General features: G+C 34.3%; 1 protein-coding gene across 8 annotated transcripts in view; it reads left to right on the top strand.

The window, feature by feature from the left end:
- Positions 1 to 14,305, top strand: part of SMARCAD1 (SWI/SNF-related, matrix-associated actin-dependent regulator of chromatin, subfamily a, containing DEAD/H box 1) — a 74,819-nt gene that overhangs the window by 50,303 nt on the left and 10,211 nt on the right. For all 8 annotated transcript variants that reach the window (XM_059172681.1, XM_059172668.1, XM_059172675.1 and 5 more), the window contains 6 exons: positions 6,148 to 6,238; positions 8,795 to 8,894; positions 9,581 to 9,640; positions 9,743 to 9,818; positions 11,360 to 11,495; positions 11,996 to 12,133. In XM_059172681.1, the coding sequence (XP_059028664.1) occupies positions 6,148 to 6,238; positions 8,795 to 8,894; positions 9,581 to 9,640; positions 9,743 to 9,818; positions 11,360 to 11,495; positions 11,996 to 12,133 (601 nt within the window). The remainder of the gene's footprint in view (positions 1 to 6,147; positions 6,239 to 8,794; positions 8,895 to 9,580; positions 9,641 to 9,742; positions 9,819 to 11,359; positions 11,496 to 11,995; positions 12,134 to 14,305) is intronic.

Raw genomic sequence — 14,305 nt, 5'->3', positions numbered from 1 at the left:
AGTTTACATAAGGAAAAATTTTTAAAAGTGTATTTCCCAGAACTGCTACTGTCAGTAAAATGCCTTGTCGGAATCCTTACAAAAAATAGACACTAAGTTATTTTTAATAATAAACTCATACAACAGCCAGTACATATGAAAATGGCATTTTATAATTGTGAACACCCCCATTTTGCATGGTGTTGGGATATTGGGATGGGGAGATTTTGAACTTCCTTTAAGTTTATTTTTAAGTGGTTTGGGGACTCAGAACTATTTAGAATACCTTTTCTTAAGAAATGTATAAAATTGTTTATTGTGGTGATATTTAAAGTTACAAAAACTTGGAAACAATCCAATTTCTTAAAATCAGAATAGTTAGAATGAGTTATGGTATATCCATGCTGTATAGTGTTATGCAACGTTAAAAATGAGCTACATCTGTTCAGAATATTTCTAATAGGTATTTAATAAGATGAGCACTAGGGCCTCATTAAAATTAATTATCTTAGCTGGTGATTTTATTTACTTCTTTTAGCATTTTTCTAGTTAATGATCAAAGCATATTTGCTGATCATTGGTTAATTAAAAGTCAAGGTATGATTACTGGCCTTTAATAGTAAGCTACAATCTTTTCTGTGCCCTTCTAGGGTGCTATGGGATGGTGTAGGGAAACGTCATGCAGTTCCCACAAAGAAGCTCTTTTCTCTGTTGCATAGAAAGAACTATGGCCATGTCAGCAAATTCATCTCCTAAAAGTGTAGTTGGAGCTGCTCCTTCTTGTTCTACAGCATTGGATATGGGGAGTTCTTCACTCTACAAGACTTACCCAGTTGAGTCTACTTTATAATAATTTGGATTTTAAAAAATCAAGTGCTTTATTGCATCACTTAAAAAATTTCTCTCTTAAACCCACATCCACAAAGGCCTGTTACTTGTAAATAGTATGATCAGGTAATAAATTATCCTTTCCATTAGGCTGAGGAATTTTTTGATGAAATATATAATGAGAAAAATAGCTCTTTTTTTCAAAGTGCTTTAGCCCAAAATATAACTTCTAATTACCTGTGTAATTTACTTAGAGTAAATTTAACTTACTTAGAGTTTATTTAAATGCACTTTTAGGGGGTGAAATTTGTTGTCTTGGTTTTTATTTTTAGCCAAGGTAAGAGTTACAAGCTGTTATACTTGGTATACTGACCAAGCATCGTCGCTGCTTAACTTAAGAGATATGCAAAGTAGTTGCCTTGCCTTGGGAAAGCATTTATTAGCACGGAGGAAAATTTTGAACTATCCTGATGACTAAGCTATCCTGCTTTTCTTAACAGAACCAGTTCTTTCTAGCAAAACTATGTTAACTATTCATTTTCTTATTACAAATTTATATGAATTATAACAGAAAAAAAAATGCCTATTAGTGGTTAAGGACATACAGACATACCAACATCCTTAATAAAGTTTTTGCAGAGGAAAATAAAATGTCTCTTAGTCTCAAAACCATTACATTCATCATTTTTATTTTAAAATGTCAAAACTAAAGATGCCTAACGTTAAAATATAGTATAGCGAGGGAAAAGGGAAAAGAAAAAAATCATTATTTCTCGCTTTTCCTACCATTAATGTAGCCATCTCTCTCAAACTTTAGCTTTTTATCTAAAATTTATTGGGTTTAAATTGTCTTAACTGAAAAGATTTCTCAGATGTTCATTATAAAGTATATTTAATTATATGTGTCCTGTCTTTTCTGGGCTAAATCTACTTGAGGTTTTTCTGTCCTCAACTTGACGGGATGGTTTTCTGTCCTGTTGTAAACAGTTGCTATGAAGCTGTTTGACAGTGATGTGATTGCACATCAATACTGCAAGTGCGATTTGACTAACTCAAAGTACTATGATGAAAATACTTCAGTAGTTTGGATATTACTGTTAGTATAAACTAATGTTGTTATAGTATTGTTAGTACAAACTAATATTATGATAGTATTTTCAGCAACTGTGTTAGACTTATGGGACGTACAACTTTTGGTCAGCTGGTATCCCTAAACTTGTTTCATATAACTACTTGAAACAAGTCTCCCTAGACTATTTCTGCATTTTAAACTCAGAGTTAGCATATTGTATGGACTCGTGTTGTTTCTATTTCAGGCTTTCTCACCTTTCAAAATAATTTTGATGCTAGTTTCTATGGCAGGAGATTTAAACCCACTTTAGCTAGTTTCTATGGCAGGAGATTTAAACCCACTTTAATTTTCACTCTGAAAAGAAATTATAACTGTCTGAAAGGATTTTTTTTTTCTCCTAACAAAACAAGTATCTTCAAAATAACGTGCTGCCTCATTTTCTTTCATGATCTCAGAAAACTTAAAATAAAAAAAATCATTTTTTCCTTAGTTAGTGGTAAGAAAACCTTCAGTTTAAAGGTATTTATAGTCTGTTAATGAGAATAGAGCACTTAACTAATTCAGAAGGCCTGGGCCTTCTTGCCATTTGGGTAACCCTGAACATTCTTACCTGTAAACTGGTGGTTGGGGTTCATATGTAGTCATGAAAAAAATTAGAGAACTATAGAATGTCAAAATAAATTGAATAAATGGTAGATACGTCTGTACAACATCTAAATATTAGACCCTGCTAGAAAAAGAATACTACTGCCCTGTTTTAAAAATTTGTTACAACAAGTGAATCGGATTTAAAACATCTTTGTCAAAATTGCGTTTTCATTGATCTTTTGCATTCTGAAGAAAAGATCTGTTGATGGACAGCACCATGTTGGGATACTAAGCTACAAAAAGTTACTTGTAGCTTAGATAAATCCAGTAGAGAGGACATACACACACAAATATATATACGTATATAGATGTAAACAAGCATATACACACATAAATACTTGTGTTTTTTTTTTTTTTTTTAAATTACAATATAGCAAAGCTATTTAATGTCCGGATCAATAACAGCCACCAGAGCTGTTTTGTGATTATGAATGAAACAGTTTTATTTAATCAAAAAATTCTGTATAGTACATGCTTCTCAAAATTCCTTCATCACTTTTAAAGTTGTGTGCATACTGAAGAATATACTAACAATTATACTAGCTTTTCAATATTATTTGGCTGCTTGTGAAAGATTGATGTCGGGATAGCATACTGGCCCTCGATGCATTAGTAAATGGTGTGCTATGCCTACCTTACCAGTTTTTATCCTTGTCATGAAATGGGAATTTATGTGTGTGGGATGAATGAGGCCTTGAGAAGGACTCAAAAATAATAACTCAGTTTTGACCATAGAGTGTGGGTGGGTCAGAGAGAGAGAGAACTTTTCATGTTTTGCTGTTTAAGGGATGAACTCTGGATCAGAGTTGGATTGGATACTGTCTCTGCCACTGCAGACATGGACTTGGATAGTTATGTGACATTGGACAAATTACTTACCTTCTCTAAGTTCCACAGTCTCATCTGTAAAATGGGGATAATAGTCCTACTTGCTTGATAATGTAGACTAAATGAAGAAATAATGCATGTCAAGCCCATAGCATTGTGTCTGGTCGGTAATAGTATTCCAGTATTAGCATTTTCTTTCACCATTATTGTAGGAGATTTACTTGGATCTGGAAATTAAAATATCTGTGAGAATATATTTTATTTACTATTACTTTCATAGTGGTAGTAGAAATTATATTGGCCAAGAAGGCAAAGACATTTTTAAAAATGAACTACAAAGACTTCAATACTGCTGATTTTTTATTTTTTTTAGTTTTATTTTTTTTAAAGATTTTATTTATTTATTGGACATAGATCACAAGTAGGCAGAGAGAGAGAGAGAGAGAGAGGAGGAAGCAGGCTCCCTGCCGAGCAGAGAGCCCGATGCAGGACTCGATCCCAGGACCCTGAGACCATGACCCGAGCTGAAGGCAGTGGCTTAACTGAGCCACCCAGGCGCCCACTGCTGATTTTTTTTTTTTTTAAGATTTTATTTATTTATTTATTTGACAGAGATTATAAGTAGGCAGAGAGGCAGGCAGAGAGAGGGAGAAGCGGGCTCTCTGCTCAATCCCGGGCTCTATCCCAGGACTCTGAGATCATGACCTAACCTGAGCTGAAGGCAGAGGCTTTAACCCACTGAGCCACCCAGGCGCCTCTAATTTTTTTTTTTTTTTTCATGAGAAATGTGTAGATTGCTTACCTCATCAGTTGAAGCATAGATTCTGATTTAAGATGGAAATCTTTATACCCCAGCTCTTTCACCTCTGTTTTAATTAAGGTATATTGATTTTAAAATTTGGCCCGTTAACTGTTTTCTTATACCATAGTTATGTCCAGACTCTGTCCCTCTGTGCAGATAGGATGTGTGTAATAGGAAATTAAGGGGGCAAGATCAAAGCTGAAGAATGAGGACACATGGCCTATCCTAGCTTTCCATCTTTTTTTTTCTCCTTTCATGTTGTTTTTTTTTCCCCCCTCACTTCTTTTTTTTTTTTTTAATTAGCATATAATGTATTATTAGCCCCAGGGGTACAGGTCTGTGAATCGCGGGGTTTACACACTTCACAGCACTCACCATAGCACATACCCTCCCCAATATCCATAACCCAACCACCGTCTCCCTACTACCCACCACCCCCCCCCAGCAACTCTTAGTTTGTTTTGTGAGATTAAGAGTCTCTTATGGTTTGTCTCCCTCCCAATCCCATCTTGTTTCATTTATTCCTTTCCCATCCCCCAAGCCCCCCATGTTACTTCTCAACTTCCTCATATCAGGGAGATCATATGATAGTTGTCTTTCTCCAATTGACTTACTTCCCTAAGCATAGTACCCTCTGGTTCCATTCATGTTGTCCCAAATGGCAAGATTTCATTTTTTGGATGGCTGCATAGTATTCCACTGTATATATATACCACATCTTCTTTATCCATTCATCTGTTGATGGATATCTAGGTTCTTTCCATAGTTTGGCTATTGTAGACATTGCTGCTATAAACATTCAGGTGCATGTGCCCCTTTAGATCACTATGTTTGTATCTTCAGGGTAAATACCCAGTAGTGCAATTGCTGGGTCATAGAGTAGCTCTATTTTCAAATTTTTGAGGAACCTCATGCTGTTTTCCAGAGTGGGTGCACCAGCTTGCATTCCCACCAACAGTGTAGGAGGGTTCCCCTTTCTCTGTATCCTCGCCACTAGCTTTCCATCTTAATATGGGCTATATGTTTATGTAGGGCGCATGGGACTAAATTTCCAAATGAAATAGACTTCCTTATTTAAATCTTAGCCTTCCAGAAAACACTTTGTAGCTATTCAACCTCAGGCAAATAGCCTCAGGCAAAATTTTCATCTGTTTAAAATAATGGTAATAGGCAATCTTTACAGGGTATTAAAAGATTAAATGAGGCCGGGCTTGAAAATGATGTTTGTGTCTGTCTTTATATGTATGTTTGGTAATAACTGTTACTACTTTTTAACCACTTGAACTTTTAGGGGAAAAAATACTGTTTTCATCTATTAACCTTCCATGTTACCTTCTAGACAAGTTATTTCCAAATTATGTGTTTACAGATTAAATGAGATTTTGACACTGGCTTGCTACTTTCTACTCACTGATGTTCATTGATGTCTAGCAAGTTTTCATTTGTACATAGTTCAAACACAAATATACACATATGTACGCCTTCTAGAAGTGCACATTCCACTGATACTAGAGGTGATTGACATTCATTTAGTCATCCCGGCAAAGGCAAATTAAGCTTGTGTTTGTTGTCCTAATATTTGAAGTTCCTTAATGTGGTAAAATTCAAATCCATACAATACCATTTTCTAGTATAAATATTAGGTTAGTAATATGTCATATTAATATAATAATTTGATCATTTATGGAATTAATTTGGTGGCATTACATTTTGACTGAGTATAGAAATTTTTTTTGTAATTCTTATAGCCAGAAAAAATAAATCAATACAAAATAAAATTTGAGAAAATTGAAAAAAAAAATGTATTGTGTTTTGGGCTGATTTTCTTAACTAAGTATAAATAGCTTGTATAACATAAGGTAAAAGGTAAGACTAGACATAGGTATTTCAGGTTTTGTGTGCACTGTAAACTTAACCTTCATGTCGGAAAATTAGTAAAGAAAACTAATAGAAGTGCAAATCCATAATATTTTATAACTCTCTTTACCAGTTTATCACTCAAGCCCTATCAGAAGGTTGGTTTGAATTGGCTGGCATTGGTACATAAACATGGACTTAATGGCATTTTGGCAGATGAAATGGTAAGTAGTACTCTGTTTCTAGGATTTGTCATTAAAAGGTGTTCTTGCTCTCATTTAAAAAATAGAGCAGTTTACAGCTCTTACTTTAGTATTTTAATACCCCAATCACCCCTTTTAATTTTTATTGCTTCTCTTAGCTCTAGCCTCCTCATTGTACCCCAAAATGAAAATGGACTTGTTTTCTTTCTGATTATCAAATTCATAAATACATGTGTTTAAAAAATTAGATTATATAAAAGTACAAAAAAATTCAAGATCACTCATATTCCTACTGCTTTGAAAGTATTATTTGATGTGTATCTTTTCAGATTGTTTTCTTCTGCAGGTGTTTGTGTATGTACATATACATATATACATATGTATATATGAGATTTTGTTCTATGTTTTCTGTACTTACAGCTTTTAAATTTTATAGAGAACATAAATCTACACATTGATCAGCAAATTTTATAGATATATATAAATAAATCTACACATTTATTAGCAGCATCAGTTCAGCCATTTTGCTTTTGTTAGATGTCTCCGAGTTTGTGTTTCTTCCCAAATCACATTTGCTTGACACTAAGCTTAGGAAATTCATTACAACCTAGTTCAGGTATTGTCACATAGACACTGACCTTTCATCTAACCTAATAATCCTTCCTCTTTTAAAAGTTTATTAAAAATAAGTTCTGTTTAGTGGAGAAAATGTTTATTAAATACACATACATTACATTGTATATTACATTATTAAAATAAAAATTACATAGTGATCTTTATTCTGTAGTTACCTTCCAGTAGTGTTTTGTATTTAAGACTACTCCCGCACATACATCATACTATCATCATAACAGAGATGCTGTTTATCTAATACAAAGCTAAATAATATGTGCAGGATTTCAAAATAGTTATAGAATTAGATACAGAATATTACAGTTGTAGAAAACTGGACTTGAGATTCATATCTGGGTTTGGGGCCCCAACTTTGTCTTTTGTGTGCTAATCCTTACCAAGTGAGGTATGATATATAAAACTCTTTGTGACCTGTAAAGCACTATAAGTTAGTGTCTTGCTTGGTCTACTTGCTTGGTCTACTAGGACTTGCATAATGAAAGACTAAAGACTGGGTGACTTAAACAACAGAAATTTATTTCTCATAGCTTTGGAGCCTGAAAGTCTAAGACAAGGGGTTGGCCAGTTTGGTGTCTCCCAAGGAAGACACCAAATGTCTTGTCATTTGCAGATGGCCACCTCCTCCCCATGTATCATATGTCTTTCTCTTTGTGCACACACATCCCTGATGTCTTTTTCTCTTAAGATGGGGATTGGATCCCCATTCTTGTGATCTCATTTAACCTTAATTACCTTCTTAAAGGTCCTGTCTCCAAATACAGTCACATTGTGGGATAGAGCTTCAACACATGCATTGGGTAGTGAGGGCAGTTCAGTTCTTAACAGTTGGTAATGTTTGGTTCCTCCCCAATACCCTTTAAAAACAAAAGAACAAGACAGAAAAAAAGCCTTCATTGATGTATAATTTACTTGTAGTAAATGCACAAATGTTAGCTTGGTGATTTTTTTACATATATGTGCACCTGTGTGACCACCCTCTCCAGATCAACATTTCTGTCATCCCAGAACATTCCCTCATGCTCCTTTTCAGTCATTGCCACTACCACTCTTTGGACACCTATAACTATAGATTTTTTTTTCAAATTTTGAACTTTATATTAATAGTGCCATATAGTATATACTGTTTGTTTCTGGTTCATTTGGTGCATGATAAAGTTACTGAGTTTCATCTGTGTTCTTAAATGTATCAGTAGTTTGGTGTTTTATTGACATGCAGTAGTCCGTAGTATAAATATGCTACAACTTAATTTATCCATTCTCCTGTTGAAGATTTAAGTTATTTGCAGTGTTTGGCTAGCTACTGACAGTAGATAAAACTACTGTCAGCATTCTTACTCGGGTCTCTTCATGGACATAATGTTCTTATATCTCTTGAAAATATACTCTGAGAAGTGAAATTTGGTGGAGGATAGGATAGATATATGTTCAAATCCAATTAGTCATTGGAACATGGTTCTTAATCTATCCAGTATGTATAAAATATCTGTTATATAAAACAGTGACCAAGATTATGTCCTTTGTATACATTGCAAAGCTCTTCCATATTATGTGTCCCATTTTAACTAGAAGTTAGGATACATCCTGCTCATTAAACTAAGTTATATATAACTATATATAACTAGTATACAACTAGTTAATATATGTAACTATATATAACTATATATAAGTTAATGTATATAACTATACAGTATATAACTAGTATGTATAACTAGTATAGTACATAGGATGTATAGTTTAACTCATTAAACCAAATTATAGTATCATTTGGAGATTATGATCTGTTTTATCTGTCACTGAGAACTAAGAACATGATAGAATTCTCATAGGGTTGCATTTTAGGGAATCAAAAATAAAACCAGAAATATTATTTTTCCTTTTTTGTTTTCTAGTATTTTTTGTTTATTTTAAAATTTCATATATTGTCTTTTAAACATTCAATTTTAGGGCCTAGGAAAAACTATTCAAGCCATTGCATTCCTGGCATACCTCTATCAGGAGGGTAATAAAGGTCCTCATTTGATCGTTGTTCCAGCGTCAACTATAGGTTTGTAATACTGTGAACAACCATACTTGACTGTTTAGTGTTTTATACAGGGAGAAGAAAAACTGTTTATGTGTGATTTCTTAGTTTGTGGAGGTGAATATTGATTCTGTGGTTCCCTTATACTTTTCCCCCCTTTGTGTACGTATTTGTATTTGATTGTACTGGACATCTTTTAAAAGAAAATATCTCAAATACAAGTCAGTTATTCAGCTTTCAAATTATTATGCCTCAAGGACCATCGATCAGATCATTTGTTTTGGTGATACTTTTAAAAAATTGTTGTAATGAAAAAAATTGCTTTAATGAGTACCTAATTTAAGAGAAACAAGTGCTTTTAAATTTATAATTAAGTATTTATTGAATCAGAAAGTATACAGTTAATCCCCACTGAAAGTACTTAATTGATTGGATGTAGACTAGAACAAGTGAATGTACGTATGAACGTAATCCAAAAACAACCTCTTTAAATTGGAATTTAATCATCCTATAAATATAATGATTGGTCCTCTGCCTTTTGTTTTATATTTCAAAATTATTTTAAACATCAGGAGTAAAATTGTTAAGGGTCTTTGTTTTTTAAAGATCTTGTATTATTTTGCAAAAGAAAACTTTCTGGATAGAACTCATTTCACTGTATATACCTAACCTATTTAGCAGATGCAAGTAATACCTCTCTTGTTACCTAGATAACTGGTTAAGAGAAGTTAATTTATGGTGCCCCACATTAAAGGTGCTCTGTTACTATGGTAAGAATGTCATTTTGCTTTAATTGGAAATTTTATTTAAAATCCTAACATATCGCAAAGTACATTAAATAAATCAACGTGTGTGTTGTTTTTAAATTACAGGCTCTCAAGAAGAACGTAAGCAGATTAGATATAACATCCATAGTAAATATGAAGAATATAATGTAATTGTGACCACGTAAGTATTGAGAAAAAAATATTGTGGGGGAGATATTGTGTAACCCTATATTTAAAAAAAATATATTTAAGGGGCGCCTGAGTGGCTCAGTGGGTTAAGCCGCTGCCTTCGGCTCAGGTCGTGATCTCAGGGTCCTGGGATCGAGTCCCGCATCGGGCTCTCTGCTCAGCAGGGAGCCTGCTTCTCTCTCTCTCTCTCTCTGGCTGCCTCTCTGTCTACTTGTGATTTCTCTCTGTCAAATTAATAAATAAAATCTTAAAAAAAAAAAAATATATATATATATATATATATAATTAAAATATGTTAATAGTAACAGGAAAGAAAGTACAGGCTAAGGACCATGCAACAAAAGTATGGAATGACTTATGTTGAATATTCAGGCATGTTTCAATTTTTTACTAGTACAACAGATGACTGGTACTGGTTATAGAAAGGTTTTGTCCACGTGATTGAAAGCATAGTTTTATAGAATTGTTTCAGTTAAACTTCAAGTGAAACTGAAGAAATGCCACCAAAATGATTTATAATATTTGTAACTTAAAAATGTTAATTATTAGTAATTAAGTATTAAATACATTGGAATCTCACTCTAAATGAAAAAATTGAATTAAAATAGAAGGATGAAAAATAGAACTTTGAATAAGTTAGTCATTACTTGGTATAACCGTTTAGCATAAATATCCAACAGAGAACTTAATGCTGTCATGTTGCACTTTTAAAGTTTTTTTTATTATTTTATTTAAAGATTTTATTTATTTATTTGACAGACAGAGATCACAAGTAGGCAGAGAGGTAGACAGAAAGGGGAAGCAGGCTCCCTGCTGAGCAGAGAGCCCAGTGTGGGGCTCGATCCCAGGACCCTGGGATCATGACCTGAGCCAAAGGCAGAGGCTTTAACCCACTCAGCCACCCAGGCACCCCGTGTCATGTTGCACTTTTAAATGTAGGTTATGTCAAGTTCATATTAACTGTCAGTATTTAGTTACTATTTCCATCAACTACTGACTTCTGTAGGAGGCCATAATTAAAAGATGAATCCAAAATTCATCTTTCCTACATAAAATGGACTCCATTTTTATATATAGTCCAGTACTGCTAGCTACTATTAACCGTTTTTTCTTGGATGTACTCTACTAGTTTAATACAGTATTATTATGTTCTTAACAAATGTCTTCATTTTATGTTCTTTTTTTCCTCCTGCTTTTGTTCTGAAAATGTAACAGTTCCCGAAGTGTTGCAGATAACATACAAATTTTACCCAAATTGGTTTCTTCTTAGTTCTGTAGAAGTTGTCTAATTATAACATTAAAATTTTCCTTTACCTACATATTGCAGCTTTTATAACTTGGTTACATGTACATAAATAGTTATTGTATACAAGTGGGTCAGTATTTATTTGAACACCAACTATGTCCAAAGGTATCTTTCAGATACTGGCTACTAGAAATGTATAAATAAAAGTAATTTTAGAAAGCATAAAGTCTCACTATGGTCCAGGCTTTTAAAGGTATAACCTTAGAGAATTTTTTTTTTCGTGACAGGTATAATTGTGCAATCAGCAGTTCTGATGATCGTAGTCTTTTTCGACGGCTGAAACTTAATTATGCGATTTTTGATGAGGGCCATATGCTAAAGAATATGGGCTCCATCCGCTACCAGCACCTTATGACAATTAATGTAAGAGTATTTTGTGAATGTTTCCAATGATAATGAAGTTATGTATTGTTTTAATGTTTTAATGTATTTAGTATTTTATATCAGGGGTCAGCGAACTTTCTCTGTAAAGATCCAGGTAATAAGTATTTCATGCCTTGTGGGCCATCCTCTGTGACTTGTTCTTTACTTCTGTTTTGTTTTTCATAATCCTTTAAAAATATAAAACCCATTTTTATTAGCTCATGAGCCTCAATTTACCAACCCCTATTCTATGTGATAAACTTTATGAATATCAAATACAATCAAGTTTTACCTACTTATAAAATGAAACCATTAGTTTTATACTTCTTACCTTAAAATATAATAGATGATAATTTTTCTAAATTACTAGTCTTCATCTCAGAATGTTACATTATTATTAATAAAGATTTTAATTTTTTTTTCTCCCCTACTGAAGGGTATAGAGAGGAAGGATTTGGCTCTTTAAAAAAGAAAAGCTAATCTAAATTTTACTTTCACAGGCAAATAACCGTTTGCTGCTCACAGGCACACCTGTACAGAATAATCTGTTAGAACTCATGTCACTGTTGAATTTTGTTATGCCACACATGTTTAGTAGTAGCACCAGTGAAATACGAAGAATGTTTTCTTCTAAAACAGTAAGCATAAATTTATATTTTCTCCCAAATATATTACTTTGTGTTTTGGGCTTTTTTTTTTTTTTTTTTAAGATTTGTATTTATTCATTTATTTGACAGAGAGAACACAAGCAGGCAGAGAGGCAGGCGGGGTTGGGGGGGTGGCAGGCTCCCTGCGGAGCAGAGAGCCTGATATGGGGCTATCCCAGGACCCTGAGATCATGACCTGAGCTGAAGGCAGAGGCTTAACCCACTGAGCCACCCAGGTGCCCCACTTTGTGTTTTATATAGGTAACTCTTCTGTCTTTTTTTCTTGTTCTCATAGTGTATACATGATACTAAGTTTAAGAAGTGCTACCCCTATATGACTTGGAAAGTCTGCCAAAATGCTATAGGAAATAAATTGGTGACATATGTAATTGATACCCAAAAGTTGTAGTTTTAATATCCTAATATTCTGAAATGACAATTCTAAATTAGTGGAGTGTTCAGATATAGAATATGTGGGGAAGGTTTTGTCATTGCATTTACCTTACTAAAATATGGTAAATTAGTACCATTTCTTTATAGGTAAACTGTAGGACTGGACAAAAGTAGATTATCCAGAACACTCCTATACTGGGAAAAAATGTTTTGAAATAAAAGTCCATAAATTCAGAAGTAACAGTTTTTTAAAAATTTTCAATTATTTTGGAGAGAGAGAGAGGTGGGGGTGGAAAGGTGAGGCATGGAGAGGGAGAGGTAGGATCTCAGGCAGACTCCTAGCTGAGCCCATGACCCAGAAAGCCAGAACCTGAGTCAAAACCTAGAGACAGGTGCTCAATCTACTGTGCCATCCAGGTACCCCAAAGTAGTAATTTCTTACATTACACAAAGAAATTCTATATACAAGAAAATCTGGTTAATTTTCTCCAGGTTACTTAGAAAAAGTACAGTATAGGGATGCCTGGATGGCTCAGCTGGTTAAGTGTCTAACTTTTGATTTCAGCTTAGGTCATGATCTCGGAGTCGTGAGATCAAGCCCCACGTCAGGCTCCACACTCAGTTTGGAATCTGAATCTGCTTGAGATTGTTTCTCTCCCTCTCCTTCTGCCCCTCCCTCTGCTCACATACCCGCACATGCTCTCGCTCAAAGAAAGAAAGGAAGGCAGGAAAAAGAAAGGAAAAAATACCTTTTTTTTTTTTTAAAAGATTTTATTTATTTGATAGACGGAGATCACAAGTAGGCAGAGAGTCCGGCAGAGAGAGGGGGAAGCAGGCTCCCTGCCAAGCAGAGAGCCCGATGCGGAGCTCCATCCCAGGACCCTGGGATCACGACCTGAGCCGAAGGCAGAAGCTTAACCCACTGAGCCACCCAAAAAAACATCTTTTAATAAAGAAAAGTACAGTATGGTTTTCAGGAACTCTTACTAAGCTCTCCAGTACAGCAGAGTTTATATAGCTTCTTAATTCTTTCCCGTTACATATATTTTGCAAAAATTTTCTATGATATTCTTCCACTGAAAATTAACTGCCTTCTAAACTTTCAGTAATATATTCACTCCCACTTGAGGGTCTAATAGACTATAAAATATGGAGGACTTCCTCACATCTTAGAATTCCACTTCTTTAATTCTTCAAAATTAACAGGGCTTAACTAGGAACCATCCATGTCTTTTAGAACACATGGTGCACATCACCTGTACTAGCTTTCTTTTGGGGTCATTTTTCTAGATATAAGTACAAATTTTTTACTTATCTCTCTTTCTCTTCTCTTCTCCCCACCCCTTAAACACACACAGACACTTTTATGAGAGCTATCTGGTAATTTAGTTATGGCTCATTAGTTATGACTTAAACTTCTGAACACCATCGTAGTTCAATTTTATTAGCTCAGCAGAGTACAGGAAACCTCAAAGTACGTATGGAGCTTGAAGAAGTAGGTTAATAGCCCAGAGTTAAAATGTGGAATTCCATCAAGAATGAAGTGAGTTTCTTTTGGAAAATAACTCAGATTGTGGTGAGGCTGATTTTCACATTTTGTAATCTTGCTAACTGTGGTCATTTAAATGAGTAATTTCTAGGGATGCCTGTGCGGCTCACTTAGTTAAGCAACTGCCTTCAGCTCAGGTCATGATCCTGGAGTCCCAGGATGGAGTCCCACATTGGGCTCTCTGCTCAGTGGGAAGTCTGCTTCTCCCTCTCATGTTCTCT

This window comes from Mustela lutreola, chromosome 1 (genome assembly GCF_030435805.1).
Source record: "Mustela lutreola isolate mMusLut2 chromosome 1, mMusLut2.pri, whole genome shotgun sequence".
Lineage (NCBI taxonomy): Eukaryota > Metazoa > Chordata > Mammalia > Carnivora > Mustelidae > Mustela > Mustela lutreola.
The sequence above is the reverse complement of the archived record's forward strand: the minus strand, read 5'-3'. Positions and strand labels throughout refer to the sequence as shown.